Raw genomic sequence first — 17,330 nt, 5'->3', positions numbered from 1 at the left:
AGAATTAGTAACCTGACAGTGTTACACAATACTTGAAATACACACAGTTTCAACAGTCCCCAGAACTCATTAAATCTATTACACTTTCTTTTAAACAACTAGTTTTCACTGCATATGACTTTTTTTTTTTTTTTACTTTGAGCTTATTTTTAAAGCATAACCTTGCTTACATAGCTCTAAAACAATTTCTGTGGTATCTTGCATTCTTCCAGCTTGACTTACCTACCTCACTGAGAAGTTATGAGGATTAAACTCCTGGTCTGTGCTTTGAAGTGACAAGTAGTCATTACTGCATCTCAGTATTTTGACACCAGAAATCCCTTACATTCCTCATATCCGCATCTCGTCCACATGATCTAATAATCACCTTTCTTCCCTTTCCTGCTTTCTGTGCATTCTGGCTGCTGCAAGAGCCCATGAGACCTCGAAGACCTTGTTTCCACAACTGCACCACAACATTTGCGCAGATCCAACCGAGTGCCAAAAGAGCAGCACTGAAGTGGCAGCCTTTGCAGTCCCTAACACTGGTGAATGGCAGGCACACACAACTGAGCTCATACAGCACCGGCTCTCTTAATCACATGGCATACAAAATTCAAACATGGTTAACAATTCTGTCACACAAAACCTCAGACTTCTCCCTAAGGCCATAACTACCACCCAAAAATGCATTTAAAATCACCTATGTGAAGACTGATCACCTTCCAAATCGGTGGGAGAAAAGACAGAGTTCAGAGATACATTTGAACATGATCCTGTAGCACATTCACATTTTATCATAGGAGTGTGGCACTTAACCAAAATAGCACATAGTTGAGCAAAACCGTGATCAGTATGTAATTTTCCCAGATCACAAGAATTTGCATGATGAACTCCTTAAAACAGGCCCTTGAGACAGGCAACGTAAAGCACTGCACAAGTATAGCATATCTTGAGGAGCCTCAAAAACTTCTATGTACTTCAGTAGACAACTTGATCCAACTTTAAAAGCGCAGCCTCAAAAGGAGTGTTTGCTTTCTACTACTTCTCAAATACTTAGAAGGAAAAAAGGTCAACCAAATACTCAGAACTGTGGAGAAATTTGCCCATTTCTTCATCTGCTTTTAGAACAGCTACCTAATCTCAAAGCAACTGTAAATGGAGAGAAGCTAATTTTATTCTGGAAACAAAGTTATAAACTCTCAAGGGATCTGATGTAAAAATAAAACTCAGAGTAACGCCTGCTCTGTCTTCAAGGAATAACATGCAACAATACACCCACTTCTTCAGTAATAGGCTACTAAATTACTTCTACATGAAAAACACTTCATCACAAGTCTGGTTCATATTACACACTACTATAGACTTGTACCATTTTGTGGAGGACAAAACCTCAGCATTCTCTACTAACCTGAATTCCTGAGCCAAGCCAAATGTACATACATAACAAATGTCTATGTTCTCAGCAACACATAATGCAAGGAGCAATTAATTAAGCACGCTGAGACTAGAAGGCATGTGATTTGTCTCACAAGCTCCAGACAGAGCTTGTGATTCTGTGAATCCACAGAAATAAAGAACATGTTTACAAAGGGGTGAAGAGCAGAAGAAGGTGGTGAAAGCAGTCTCATCTTTACATTAAGTACTTTTCCCTTAGCCCAGTTCTCCTCCCAGAAAGGGAGCCTCTCCTACCACTTTCTGAACTGTCCTTTGATTTTGTCCTCAGTCCAATAAATGTACCCTCAGGTGCTGCCTGCACAAAACATTCCTTAGGGTAAACAGCAATAAGTAACCATGAGGACTGTGGAGTGTCAGCACATCCCCATGAGGGGACAGCTGCAACTCAAAAATAGTACATAGTCCCAAACTACCAGTCCCAACTCAAGTTTGGTAGCCAAGAGAGCCTAAAACACAGATTTTAAGTCCTTCACTTGAGCTCTATCCTTTCAGCTACCAGTTGCCAAAAGTTTTTTTGGAGTTCTTCTGCTTTTTCCTCAACTTTATTATCAGTACAGACGGATGATGTTTAGCACAGGGAAGTCCCATGTCTGCAGCTCAGGAATTAGGACAGAACTAAAACTCAACTCACAAGTTCACTTGTTCACAAGTGAACAGGTTTGCTGTGTGTCTTATCTACATGTAAAACATGCAAAAATCATACATATTTAATAATAATTGAAAACCTTTTATAGATATATTGACATAGAAGCACAAAACGTATTTCAAGAAAATCTAAATGTGAGCATGTCTAATTTAGATTTCAGACACAGCAGTACCGTCTTACTTCTCTGAAACAATGGGCATGCCACAGCACAGCCCCTCATTTTCTAAACCAGAAAAAGAAAATGGTGAGTTAAAAAAAATGTAGGGGTATTTGCCACACTGGGGAAGAACATGAAACCAAGGCAGTTATACAATTTATTGCAGACAGACTTAAAAATAGCACTCTAGGGTCAGTGCTGTAATTCACAACATATCCGTATATTATTATGAACTGGCCATCTTCACCCTCTACAATGTCATCAACAGTTATTAAGTAACGGGCAGTCAGAACAGTTGGCATCTCATTACATCAGGTTAATTGTACCAAGAAAGCTGCACCTGAGCAAGATGAAAAATTAACTGATCCTAAGAATAGGTATATGATGGTCACTTGGGTTTGGGGATTTTGTTTGTTTGTTTTTTAATTAAATACTTTAAAAGTCAGTCACAGTTGTATCTCCCAAAGTGTAGTAGCTCGAGCCTCCACAATTAGAACAGATTACCCAGGGAACAATTATAAAAATCACAAACCAAAGGTGATATTTCAAAATTGTATGGTATAACTTAGATGCCTGAACAAATTCAACACTTACTTTCTCTTATTTTCACTTAAATACACTCTCACCACATCCACACACTAAAATAACTTAAGAAAAAAACCCCCAAAAAAGCCACTATAAAGACAGGGAACATAAAAATAAATTAAATCAATCCACTATTTTCTCACTGGATATAGCACAGCAAGACCATTACGTCCTGCAGTTAGAGGGAAGGGTGTGCCTGCACGGATACTTTCCACTGTGACCACCAGTTGTGAGACCTGCCAAAGACCTGCAGCCCTCCCCTCACCATAGAACTGCAGCTACTGACAGAGGCAAGAAATGAGCCAGATGGAGGAACAGGAGTTTGCTTCAGAGCTTTCAATTAGGGACTAGAGACAGAACACCTCTGTTCTTCCAGGTGCTATTCATGCCACAACCACACAAGACGAAAACAGAAAACGATGTTTTATGATCCTTTTTTAAAAACTGACATATAGAACAAAAACCCATGGCAGCTGCTTGGAAGAAAAGGGAAAGAAAGGTTGTGGTTTGGTTTTACACCAGCAGGGAGCAGTGCTTAACAAAAACAGTAAAATGCTTTTTTTGCTTCCCAGCGTATCTACTCAATAAATAAATGATTCTCAACATGGTTACAACACACTTAAAGATGAAGCTGGGTATGTTTCTTACATGCATCTACTAAAGAGGTCTGAGTACCAGGTTAAGAATTCCTGAGGGCTAAAGGCTCACTCTGCCTGTACTGCCTTGCTGTGAAATCTATCCACCTGTATAAGGGAGAGGTTCCTTACGTTAGCAAGAGTTGATTTACAAACATGAGTACAAAGTAAGCAAATTGAACATTTTGAAACAATCTCTTATTCAACAAAAAGGACAAAAACATACTTAATTTAACACAGCAGAATTTCAGTACTTCATGGAGATTGGGGAATATTGATGGCACATGTGGGGGATGGGAGGAAAAAAGGAAATTCACAACTAAAAAAACAAGTAAAATGAGCATAGTATTACATAAGTGCCAATCATTCACTTACTTTAAACTATAATTTTGGTATCACATTTAAGAATCCATGTATGTGATATTCTATTAAACTAATAATGATCTTGTTTATATGAGAACCCACCAATACCCCTATCTAGTTTTGTACTTCCTGGCAAGACTGCCTTTATTTTGTGCACATAAGAGCATTTAGTTAAATGACATTCTACCATGTATTAAGGTTCACATGGAGGAAAAAATGATCACTTACCACATTGTAATAGCTTTTGTTAATTGCAGATGTATCAAAGCCTTTAGGTGGACTCTTCAATGTACCTGATTTGGGGGAGACTGGTTTTTCTGAAATACAAGATATCTTGGGGTCAATGGGGTGCAATTTCACAGCTCAACACTAGAGGTCAAACAAACTGCTTTAAAATATATATCAAGATACAGTCAAAATCGTGCTCCACTGAGTAACATACATAATTGTACTTAAAATTATTGGTAAAGAATCAATATGTTCACAATGAATGGAACTCTAGTCTCATCAAAGGCAAACAGAAAAACTCCCATTCTTTTTCCTGGAACCAGAAAGACAGTTAATAAAATTTGCTTTTCCAAATTTATTTTTCAAAAACAAGATGTTGTAATAGACTGCAATTAAAAAAAACAAACAAGTAAAAAAAAATCAGTAACAGGCATTTCCAAACCATATATGCACTTTCAAACAAAAGTAGCATAAAGTTTTAATATTGATTTAATGAACTCTGTGAAAGCAAGTGACCAACCAAAAGCTGAAGACTCCAGAGGTGAGACATTACACTCAGTCTCAAAACAGAGATTCAAAACACTATACTAGTGAAGTGACTTACCTTATGCCCAGAAAATTATCATTTAAAACAAATTATCTTCTGCTATAAATGAAGTATAGAATAAAAATGTTTATGCACTGGACAACAGAGTTTTTCATAACAATAAATGCTTCCTGTAACCCATACGGAATCTACCCCTCAGTAATGCATACTCTTCCTAGAAGGGCAACATTAATCTTCAAGATCAAAACAACAGTCCTAAGAGTTACCCAAGTGCTGACCCAGAACAGAGAGGCAGAGAAAACACACTCCTAAAGCCTTCCCTCCCACCACTACCACTCCTCTAAGTCAATCACAGAGGAGCAAACATGAGGAGAGAGAAAAACAAAAGCAACATGCTGGATGCTGCAGAAACAGCAAGTAAGATTTACAGCATCTCTTTTTGATCTCACACTTGATTGACTGTGTACTCAACTGAGAATGCTTGTGAGACTGTGTTTATCAGGACATTTTGGTGTTTTGGTTTGTCTATTTTTGTATGTTTTTTAAATAATCAGGCCTGTCTATGCAAATGTCAAATAAGCATTTGAGTAATTTGCATCCAAGCTATAAAACAGCAAATTGTCAACTGAACTGCCCCAAACAAAACCACAGAAGCATCACCAAAACACACCTACTGAAGGCTCTACCTTCACTTTAAAAGCAAGCTCCTGTTTCAAACACATTTTAATAAAGATACATGAATAATTTAACTCCAGTTTACCTGATACCTCAGGCTAAGTATAAATTATGCAAGCCTCAAACACCTTTCCAGGAGAAGCCCAGTCAGCCAAGCAAAGGGCCAGCTATGGAAAATTCCCATGGACAACAGAGCTGACCAGGGAAGCACCACCATAAGCAGAGCACTCCCTGTAGTACCAGCCTCTCCTGAGCAATTTAGGCTCCCAGCTGCAGCCCATGGATGATTCCATTTCAAGCAAGCTGACTCCAGGTGTAGGTCATCCTTTCATCTCCAGTACCAGGACAGCCTGGCAGGCCAGAGGCTTTAGCTAACAACCCATGAAGAGCAGCTCAGGCCCTACGGGCACACAAATGCAAATATCTTTAAGGGGATTTGCTCTGTATGCCACTAGAATGCCCCTCAAAGAAGCTAATCTAAAAATAAAATACAGTCTTAAAACTGCCAAACATGAGCAAAGGAAAAAAAAATTATCCTTACCACATTCAGGGATGACAGTAAAACCCTTTTGGTTAATATCCTCTGCCTACCCACCCCACGTCAGATCTAAGCTGACACACAGCACAAAAACTATTAGACCCAGCAGTTATCCAGCTGGGAACACTGATGCTCTCAGCCACCAGCCCTGCAAAACATACGTGCTCTGCTACACAGCCAAGTAATTCCAAATGACAGGACTCCTCCCACCCCTTAGAATGAAGCTGTAAACTCAAGCAGATTTGCCACAAAACAGTGTGAAAGAACCTAAAATAATGTCATATGTATGGCTGCTCATTTATATATTCATCTATAATGCTACTCTATATGGGACAATTAAAAATCTTTTCTTTGTACTGAATGATGAAAATTATATCAGTCCCACAAACTTGGTAATTTGCTTTCATTCTCTGTGGAAGCTCTTGGACTTATCCTACAATTTATAGTGACTTTCAGGTTCACTAAAGGTTTATTAATCATGCACCAAAAAGCGTGAAAGGAAAAAGAGTTATTTAAGGATAAAACTAAATACTTTCCACAGAATTTATCATAATACATATGTCTTGAAAGGAGGAAGAAAAGTTATTTAAGGATAAAGGTAAATACTTGACATTGAATTTATCATAATTCAAATGGCTGACCATTGTTAAGATGGCTGATCACAGAATTCTGGCTCTTTGTTATCTTAAAGGGTGCAAAAATACCTCTCTTCCCTTAAGCTGCTGAAGGAAGTGGGAGATTTTGTTACTGAAACATATAGTAATTTATATTGCCAGCTGTTTAGCTGAGTCAGTTATACATCGGAGACACATGTCCAAATCCAGATTTAAAGACAGGACAGAAAAAAAAAAGAGTCACACATTCATATCATCTTGCCTGAACAGTCATAATCAACATTTAGCTTTTAAAATGTAAAGGCCATTTCTATTGCAGAAACACAGAATCAGACACAGCAAATTAGTCCAGCTGTCTATCATGTCTGGTATTCTGCCTCCAAGCAGTGCCTTGCTTCATAAGGAGGAATGAAACAGTCTTGTTGCAATTAGCTTATTGCACAATGCATTACACAGAAGAAAATCCTGATCTTGCACATAAGAAATCACTTCCTTTGTTTATGCCAAGCATCATTTATTATCCTTGGTAACAGAACATCAGAGTATTTTGCAAATAGAGCATATTTCATTAAACATTCCAAGGAGGTACCACCCCCATTCAGCACTCTATGTCTTTTAAAGTCCATAGGTTTTACAAACATTGGCTAAACCCTGGCACTTTGCCCACTCCAGAGAGGCTCTATTTCTCAAAGCCCTGGAAGAGAGTGCCCTGAGCCAGACACCAGCTTTTCCCACACAGAAGATTTTTGCATCTCCCCACTTTTCTCCCAGCCACAATGCAAATCCCTTATACTAACACAGAAAACACAAGGAAAATGGCTCAGCTATGGTCAAATCCAAAACTGGCAGGCATCTGCTCAGGTACAGGAAGAGATAGTATCCTGCTGGTGACTGAAACCAAGAGCTGAGTTACCACTGTCCATCTCTCCTGTGATCAAAGCACCTCATCCCACTGCCCTCAGCCACACCTGATAACACATTGTCTAGTGGATAGATAAACCAGATGGACTTCACTTAACAGATCATCTTTGAGTGGAGAATGAAAGTAGCACAACCTTTTTTAACATTACTCTTCCACCAAATAATTATCCTCAGTGGAAGCAATTGCTTTTATAGCCTTTCCCTAAGTAGTACATAAGATGCCACAAACTCCCTAAAATGAAGTTACCTTATTCTACAAATGTCTATTTATTGGCTGTAATAATTTAGACAGAATTATTATTCTGTCTAAAAAAAGACAATTTACCCAATCCTTCCCAATACTTTGTTTCTTTCCATTTTAACTTACACGCCTTCAAATTACTTGACATTCCCACATTCTCTTCTGTCATATCTTTAGTTCATGCCATATTCATTTTCATGCAACACTCTACTTCGTGCTACTCCAGAGAGTATTTATTCCCTTCAGAACATACTTTACTAAAGCACTTTGACCCTACTGCTCCAAGAACACCCCTGCATGTTTCTGCAATTACTGCACTGTGGTGCGTAATCCAGATAAAACGATCCAATTTGGGCTATTTCATCCTATGTTAGGGGATGAAAGATGTGCCAACAAGACACCAAAAGCTATGTGGTCCCTATCAGTGAAGTGCAACAAGCAAGCTCCATACAACATTTTAAATCTGTTTTTTTCTTTCTTGATTCTGCTGCACTTCTTCTGCACTTTTCTTCACTTCTGGATTTCTCAGTCTCCTCTGAGCTGAGCTCCTTTGGGATACTCCCTCACGGGGAGTCCCGCTTATCACACTTCTCTGGGTCAGAACAAAAACTCCAAAGCCTGTTAGGATCTTGTTTCTCGTGTTTATTAGGATGTTATTACAAAACTTGGCAGGTCTCTCTAGACTTTCTGCACAAGTTCAATTCACTGCAACCTGGCTCATTTTTGTTCTGATGGTACAAAATGGCCCTGAACCACACGGCCGCCTCATCTTTATATCTATTTTTAGTGTATTAATTATGGACACATGTATTGTTTTTATATTTTAGCAAATAAGTTTACTATAGCTACTTACATAGCTAAAACTGTGACTAACTTTCAACCAATCACTTTTTGTGCTTCTAAAAACTGCAGAATTATGGAGAAGAAGGAAGGAGAGTTAAAAAACACACCTTTTTTTCTCCATCCTTACTCCATGTATTAAACCCTCTAAAATCTATATTTTTCACTTCAGTGGCATACTAAACATTCTACTACTTTCTACTTAATTTTTTTTATAAATCCTGGTTTACCCAGGGGTATTTGGAAGCCTTTCTGTCAGTGACAAATACGATAAATACCTTTTTGGAGAATAGGACAAACAGAGAAATGTTTCTCCATTTCTGGATTCCTACACTCCATCTTCCTAGACTAATCAGTGAGTCTAGTTTCCATCAGGAGGGCAGAGCTAAACCCATTCCCAGTTCTCAGGATGGCTCAGGCATTCTGCAGTGCTCTACTCTGCAATACAGACACACCCAACACTTCTGCCCCAAACCGTATTCACTGCTCCCAACCTCTATTTCATTTATGTCTGTAGAGTTACACTTGACAGGAGAACACAATACTCCTCTGAGTGTACATGGTTGGGGAGAGAAAAACTAATATTCTTCATGTGGTTTTAGTTATTTTTCCCTTTCTTTTTTTTTTTTTTTTTCCCAAAGCCAAGTGTAATTTCTCCTTCCCTCACACACTACAGGATGGAAAGAGATGACACTCTACTCCTCCACTATATTCTAACCTTTCCCCCATATAGATTTTGTTTTTTTAACATCCCACCAGAAGAAACACTACCACTGTAATTTGCACTGGGCCTGATACTAACAACTGTCAAGAAAGCATAAGAGAGGCTAGGGCACTAACAATACATTAATTTCTGCAAAGAACTAGAATAAACTTTGGGACTTATCAAATACAGTTTTTACAAAGCTATATTCCCTCCTGTGTAATCTCATGACATTTTTAGGGATTATGCTTGGATAAAATTCAGTAACTGACCGTGTGATTTTTTTAAAAAACGGATTAACGTCTGACAGCAGCTAAGCAAGTGCATCCCATTCTGGCTAACCACTCTTCATTGCAAGGGAGCCCTCAAAACTAGGTCTCCAAATCTCTCTAAGTACCATGTGAGACAGAAGCAGCACTGTAAGAGACAAGATTCCACCTACACCTTCACCCCTTTCTGTCCCATTTTATGTACGCAAAAACAACCTCAAAAAGGCCACACTGTCAAGTATCTTAAGTCTTCACATTATTTTTTACCCTCTGTCACATGTAACAGTAGAGCAGGATAAAAACAAAATTCTTGCATTTCAGAGTACTTCCTGACTAGCGATCAAAGAACATTTAAAAGTGTAAGATGTTAAGGGGTTCAAAAATGGAAATGAAAACATAGGCACAGGGGGAGGGAGAGAGAAATGGATCATTTTTTTTTAGCTCACAGTGAAGGTACATACCTGAATAGAAAAATACTGTGGTTTTTTTATATTTACATGTTTGATTATAACTATCACAACTTTAAACAAATCCTCTTTTTCCCCTTGGGTCAGGGAGGGGGCAGAATAAATACACACTCAAAAGCAAAACAAAACCCAATTGGTTATCCATCTCAACTAAATTTATTCTCCCCCAAAAGAGCCATTGTCCAGGGCAAGAAAATGAAATGCTTTGCTTAATAACCTCAGAATGTGTCCCATAACCATTCGTAGCTCACCTCACACATGTATCAGCACTGTGTGCTAACTCGAATCACTCAGGCACAGCTAAACAAACAAGTTACAACCAGGGCACAACCACTGTGAGATACCTTATCATGTCATATGCTCTGCTGGTGTAATTTATGTAATGCAGCTTACTTTTCTTCTAAACTCTTTAAGAAATCAATGTGGGTAAAGGCAGTTTTGTTGCCATGTATCTCTTTCTTCCCTTCCTTGAATATATAACTTCAGAGCTACTATCAAAGCTAAGATTACATAACTACAGTTTTCTTACACTTGAGGATTTTAATTTAGAACAAAAATCCATCTAATGCCTATGAAGTTTGTGAGAATTAAAACAAAAACACACATGCATAAGTAACTTCACTCATTTCTTCTTTTTACTCAATTTGCAAGAGTCAGTTTACAGCAGACTGAGAGGATTCAAATAATGAAAATCAGGAACTAACTTAGTCATGTCCTGGGAGCTCTTCATATAATGCAACATCCTAAACAGAATTTCTAACTATTTACAGTATTTTCAGCTACATTTCAGAGAAGAAAGAAGTGCAGAGTCATACTGCCAGTGCTAGAACATTTTACAAAGTATTCTGAAAACATAGAGATGTCCAGGATCAACATTTTTTTTCACAGAGACTTTAATCAAGGGCATGTATTTCAACAATCTTATCTGGATTTTTTAATATATATCTATTGTAACATTGACAGAAAGCATATTTTGAATTTGAGCTAGCAAGGCTGCAAGTTCTCCTAAACAGTTTTAAAATACATAAGGCAAAAAAGAGCACTTTTGTATTTCAACCTCATGTTTAAGGCGTAAAGGCACTTAAAACACTTCTGAATTAAGAAAATCCTGAAGTGTATATAGTTACTAGGAAGTCAAGAAAAATGGACAGCATAAGATTATCAACTCAAGGAATACCAACACTCCTAATGAAGATGAACCAAGAAGAGCAGGGACACAGGAAGGCAATAGAAATTACAAATAGCCTAGATGAAGCTTCCCATGAACACCCACCTATTCACACAACTTCAGAGCTTTGTAACAAACAGCATTACATCCTCGTTTCAACAAGGACAGCAGAAAAAGTCCAGCAGCAAGACACACTGGCAATGCACTAGATATAAAAGGGAGGAGAATTCCAGAAAAGCCCTCTCTCTAGGATCTTCAACAATAACCATAAAGCAAAACTCAGCTGAGAATAGAAATATTCATAACAAGTTTCATGGAAGCAACCAATAAAATAAAAAACAGTGCAGAAAAATTATAACAATGGACTTCAAGTAAGAAGATTTGAGTAAACATAAAAAAAGAAGTCCCAGTAGTAACAACATAAGCAGAAAAGGCTAACATGAATGATAATTCTTTTAAAAATTAGCAGCATGTCAAAGAAAGAACAGAAAAAGTGGATGCAAACTGACATGGAGTAAATATTACAAAGATATACACTGACCACAAACACACAAAAGAAGCACAAGTAAGCAAGAGAAGTCAGGTCACCACTTAAAATACAACTAACATGGTCATGAGGGTAGTAGCAGCAAAGCATTCCACAGCATGCATGCATACATGAAGGGGTAAAGCTAATCTCCAACTCCACAGTTACTAACACACTAAGAAGCTCTTGGTATGTCATGCTTCCTTCTACCACCCCCCATCCTCCTCATAAAAAAGTCAATTTCAGACAACTCAAACATATACCTACAAATGCATAAAAGCAGGTTAAAATTACTATTTTGATAAATTACACAGTACCTGTTGTGCTGATTTGATAGTAAGAGAACTAGCTATATCCATATCTGAAACCAGAGAGGACAAGTGAAGTTCCATAAAGTACTGGAAAAAGCCAAACACAGTAATTTTAAAATGGAGGAGGAAAACAGAGAAAGCTAGTGAGCTACAGCTCAGTCATTTCAACTTTGTAATACTCAGTGAGCTTCCTGAGAAAAGCATGGGCACAAACAGAATAAACTTCCATAGAAGAAACTGAACATATGAGACAGCAGTCCAAGAATGCAAGAAGTCTTGCAGAAGCCAGAAGGGATAAACTGTTGTGGCAAAGAGAATACACCTATAAAGTGGAGGGAAAAGTACTTGGGAGAAAATTCTCCTGAGGGCAAGAAGTGAAAATAAAAACATGTCAGCCCCAGGGATCAGACAGGGCTGCAAATAGTCACAAGTATCAGACTGCACTTGGTACTAACCTTGGCACTACAGCTCGTCTCTTCCTACTTAGAATGGTTACTTGACCCAAGTGCAGTATTCTTAATAAAACAAGAATCACTTAATTCCAGCTACTGGCAACTTCTGGTTCTTGCATGTTCACTGTTAAAGCATTTCTATCCTGGAGTTTAATTGCCCACAGGTTCCAGGAGTTGGAAGATGTCAAAACTGATGAAATCCAAACAAAATCTCTGCAGCAATCACTTAAATGAGTAACAATGAGACAAGAGAGTCATAGTGGCTGGTGCTACATCACTACAAACCAAAAACAGGCTTCAAGAATTGTTTCTCAGGATAAACTGCATCTGAGAGATCTCTAAAGAACATTAAAGCCAAGTCTTATGTTGTGATTATGTCTGAGAGAAGCTGGTTGAAAAGGACAATGAAGCTGCAGATCTAAGACTAGTATTTTGCAGCAACAGAGTGGAGATATTAAATCAAGGAAGAAAATAAGAGGATGCGACTGAAGGAGAAAAGGTTAAAAACAGACTTTTTCTCTCACAACATCACTGCAATCAGGCATCTGAATAGCTGCCTCATAATGGGGGGAAGCCATGCCAAAGACTAGCTTGGCCCCAAAAGATGTGTGTTTTCACTGGAGCTGTAACAAAGGAAACAGTGGTAAAGCCTTCCAGAGACCCTGGGTAATTTTATCCTACCAGGCTTATCTCTAATCTCTGAAAATAAACCAAGACAAGGAAAGACAGGGGGTAAAAAAAAAGGAAATAAAGGAGACAGAGAAATTATGTCACCCACAGCAATGTCCGAGTGGATTAAAAAGGAATGTTAGTTCTGATATTCAGATGACATTTAGAGAAGGCAGTTTGACTGTATAAAACTCCAGCAGAAGGATGAAGCCTGTATGAAAAAAAGCTGAAAGCACATGAACAAGGAAAACAAAAAAAAAACAGAAAAATCAAAAATATATCATCTTTCAAAAGTAGATTTTGATAGAATTGGGTTTCTTTCCTGCAGTTGTTTACTTCTAAGTAATGAAACTTGTTGAGTAAATTTTGTTTGGTTTGGAGGTTTTTTCTTGTTCATTTTTTTGTTGTTTTTTGTAGGAAATCTCTCACTATTTAAACCTAAAGCACCAATTAAAAGTCTGTCAGCATCTGAGTCAAAATTACATATTCTAGGAATTCAGGAAGGAAGTGAGAGCAGCCCAAATGTGACAAACAAGCAAACAGAATGGGGAGTTTTCTGCACACCTACTGCTAATTCAGAAGCCACTCTATACAGTGAACTGGGGTGGGGAAGTGCAAGTTCCTGAGCATTAATCATTGCTGTGAATGACTTTCAGTAAATAAAATCAAGCTTAAACAAAAAGCATTTGAAGTTGTAATGAATCAACCAACCATCAACCTATTCCCAAAGCAAGAATTTCTGCAAATATGCTCTCCCCTTCAAGACTCACCATTTGATTTAATTTCTCGTACGTAGTTACTTGGAAACCACCCTGTTTTTCCATTTAAAGTTCCTTCCCACCAGCCTCCTTCTTCCACTCTTGTAACATGAATAATATCACCTTTTGAAAAAGAAAGTTCATCTTCATTTGTCTGTTGAAAATTAAATTTGGCTCTCACCACCAACTGATGGTTGCCGTTATCTGTCATGTCCTAGTAAGAGAAAAAAGAATGAGATGATTATTATAGATTTAAACAATATTTCCATGAGCAAAACAGAAATGTCCATAAAATGGACTTTCCTCCACACACAACAGTCCCCACACATTTTTACTCCAAAGCCTTTATAAGGAGTGATTTGGCATTTCCAGTATTATCGTCATTTTTCATCTATAGATTTTTATCAGCCATGGGAGTATATATTTTACTTATTACAGCCCCTTCAAATCAGAAGGGGTTAACAGAGCTGAAATGAGAATAATTATTGCTCTCACAAAAAAAAATATACATTTTCTATAACAAGCATAAATTGAAACTGCCTTTGACAACTACAAAGAAACAAAGGCTTTACATTAGGGTTTTTTTCCCTAAAATTCTCTGTGATGCAAGGAGAGAGAAACTGAGTTGTGTTTAATTTAATTTTCGTTATATCAAGAGTTTGAAGCTCAAAACTTTTTCCTTTTCTTTTTTCCTGTAACAGATCAGGTTGGTGGCTTCCACAGTTGAAGGTGTAAGTCTCCGTGGCCTGCCAATGAAGGAGTGTTCTTACACAAAACCTAAAAATGAGTTATGCAACTTACCTTGAATAAGTACTCCAAAATCATTTCTCTCAAGGTTAGCAAAGCTGGAAGCCTGCAGCAGTCAGACTTGCAGCTGTCCATATACACTATGTATGCATGCTCATCCCCTACCATGGATGTGAAGGCAGATTAACACTCTGTCCTAACATCTGAATGTTCTCTTAGAAATAAATAGTAACTCTTTTGAATTAATGATTTGCAAATTCAGCATTTTGTTCTTGGATGTCAGCTTTGGGTATCTGCACCATTCAAGCATTTCATGAGAGTTTGGGCAAACCTTTATGCTAAAAAAGTGCAATACTTGGACAACTTTAAAAACATTGTGCTGGAATTGAGAGAATGCTCTACAAATCACGTTTGTCTCTACCATAACTAAGAATCAATATCTGTACAGCTAAATAAGTATCTTAGTGAGAAAATGACTGTGTAAGCAGTCCTAGTCAGCTATCCACGTAGAAGAATTTCATCTACATGTTGCCTATACAGTTGAGGTGATGAAAAGACTGCATGCTGTCATGAGGATCTTACAACATGTCAGTTTAATTCATAACCCCAGCAATCATGTTATTGTATCACAACTCAATATGACTTCCATCAGAGTTAGCAGCTGAGAAACTGCAGGAAAATGAGGACAAACAACTTTGAAAACATGCAGAAAGCCCCAAGACAGTGTAAGTCCCAGTGCTGACAATTAGATTGGCACATGTTCATACAAGTGCCTCTGCCTTAGTCCTCTGCTCGCACATTAAGTGCTTTGATCCTCTCTGCTCAAAAAGAGAAAATGTTTTGGAAGCCACAAAATAAGCAGAAACATTGCACAGTGAAATCAACTATAAACCCTATGCTCTGCCAGTATGGCTTTCCAGCAGGAAATTAGCACAAACTTGGTGAGAACAGTTCCAAACAGATCATCTATAGCAACAAAACCAAACTAGGAATTTCCTGGGTTTGGCCACTAGCTCTTTTTCCCTCCGTGCGCTTCTCTGCTCTAACTTTGCACAGAGCAACTCAGATCACCAAAGTGATAGAAATACTGAAAACTCTGATTAGTCCAGAGATCCAGCAAGTCCCACCAACTGCTGCTTCTGCAAAACTGAGTGGGCTGTGAACAGCAGAACAGAAGCTGGAATTAGTGGACTAGGGCAAAAACTTGCACAGGCTCTGCTACCAGAGAAAGCACATTACACCACACCTAAGTAAGCCACAGATAAAGCAGCTTTCATTAGGAATCTGAACCCTCCTAGCAAACCTTCAACTGAATAAAACTATGTTTTATCACAGTTTCCATTAGGTCTGCAACCCTGGTTTCAGCTGTACTACAAAACAATGGCCCATACGACTCAGTTACCCAAAGGCAAGTTGAAGGATCAACCTTGAAATATAACAGAAAACAGGAACAACTGCCACTACTGCCAACATTAGAACTATCACCTTCACAGAGGTTTCAACAACCTTCAATCATCACCCCTAAACTCAAGAGAGAAAATGAGATTTTTGCCTTTGGAAAAACAAGTCCTTAGACTGAAAAGAAAAGCATAAATCCAGGAAGACACTGTCTATGCAGACAACATGGAGCACTAAAGGAGGAAAAAATAGTTTGACAAAAAGCTGCATGCATTTTGAAACATCATATGACAAGCTGCAAAAATAAACTCACAGGCTAAAAATATAGAACTGAAAGAGAGGAAACAGTTACTTTGCTACGCTATAATTTACTTACAAAACTCATTTAAAAAAAAAAGGGGAAAGAAAGGGGGAAAAATAATATCACACCACAGCTTGTTTCATTCTTTCAGAACTTACCAAACTCCGATACTGTCCCTGAAAGAGTTTTGAAGTTCTACTGTGCGAAGACTGGGATCCCAGAGAATCAAAGGATTTTATCCGATGAGATGAGGGACGTGCACATACAGAGTCACTGCCCAGCCCTATGTCTATAGGAGGGTGGAAAAATAAAGCAAATATTAGAATTTGAAAAATCTGCATCTGTAACTTCTACTTACCTCTGTAAAATTCACATGCCTAAAGCAGATTTGATGTATCTGCAGTTATTCAGTAATTCAAGATTTAAAAAATGATAGCAATAAATAATCTAAAATCCTGAGACATCAACAATTTCTCCCCCACACAGACAAGAAAACAACTTGGCCTGCTTAGAGAGAGGAGGGTTAGAGTTGTATTTCTCTATTCCTACTCACTACTAGTCTATTTAAAGGTAATTAACCAGCATCATTTTAGCTAGTAGCCAAGAACTTTGAATGCATAAAACTTGCTTGAAGTGAAGCCAGCCACATCTGTTTCTTAGCTCTTCCCACAGCCTCCCATCTCCTTCTCAATTAAAACATTCCTTCCACTGCCTTTTTTCCTACATTCCTTTGCCTCATCCCATTATTTTGCCAACTAAGCTATTTTTTCTTCTTTGGAAGGAGGACTAGGAATAGAAGAAAGGAAAACGCTGCTTCTCAAGTAAACAACACCCTCCCAAAACATTTCCTCACTACTGTTTGTCTCTCCTGAGAGGCAGATCCATGAGATAGGTTCACCTGAAGGGCTGTGTGCCATCAGGGGCTGCTGGGGTCTCTTGTGGGCTGGGAGGCACTGAGGGAGCAGCAGGACAGGGCTCATCCCATCATCCCACCATCCCAGCCAGGAATGGGACAGCAGGGGGCACCAGGGCAGTCCCAGCCCAGGACACCAGGCTGGCACCTCCCCAGGATGGGATGCTGGCAGCCAACAAAGGGGTTGTGTCCTGTGGCTTAGGAGCCACAGCCAACCAGGT

General features: G+C 38.4%; 1 protein-coding gene across 6 annotated transcripts in view; it reads right to left on the bottom strand.

Annotated features, from left to right (window-relative positions):
* ARHGEF7 (Rho guanine nucleotide exchange factor 7) overlaps window positions 1–17,330 on the bottom strand; it is a 118,139-nt gene that overhangs the window by 50,873 nt on the left and 49,936 nt on the right. For 5 of the 6 annotated variants that reach the window (XM_058840761.1, XM_058840727.1, XM_058840745.1 and 2 more), the window contains 3 exons: window positions 16,355–16,485; window positions 13,763–13,964; window positions 4,052–4,140 (listed from right to left, as the gene is read on the bottom strand). In XM_058840761.1, coding sequence (XP_058696744.1) covers window positions 4,052–4,140; window positions 13,763–13,964; window positions 16,355–16,485 — 422 coding nt within the window. Of the gene's footprint in view, window positions 1–367; window positions 826–4,051; window positions 4,141–13,762; window positions 13,965–16,354; window positions 16,486–17,330 lie in introns of those variants that run through there. The other variant, XM_058840771.1, reaches the window with a different exon arrangement.

Source organism: Poecile atricapillus, chromosome 1, assembly GCF_030490865.1.
Source record: "Poecile atricapillus isolate bPoeAtr1 chromosome 1, bPoeAtr1.hap1, whole genome shotgun sequence".
Taxonomy (NCBI): Eukaryota; Metazoa; Chordata; class Aves; order Passeriformes; family Paridae; genus Poecile; species Poecile atricapillus.
Note: the sequence above shows the minus strand (reverse complement) of the source record. Positions and strands in the feature narration are given on the sequence as shown.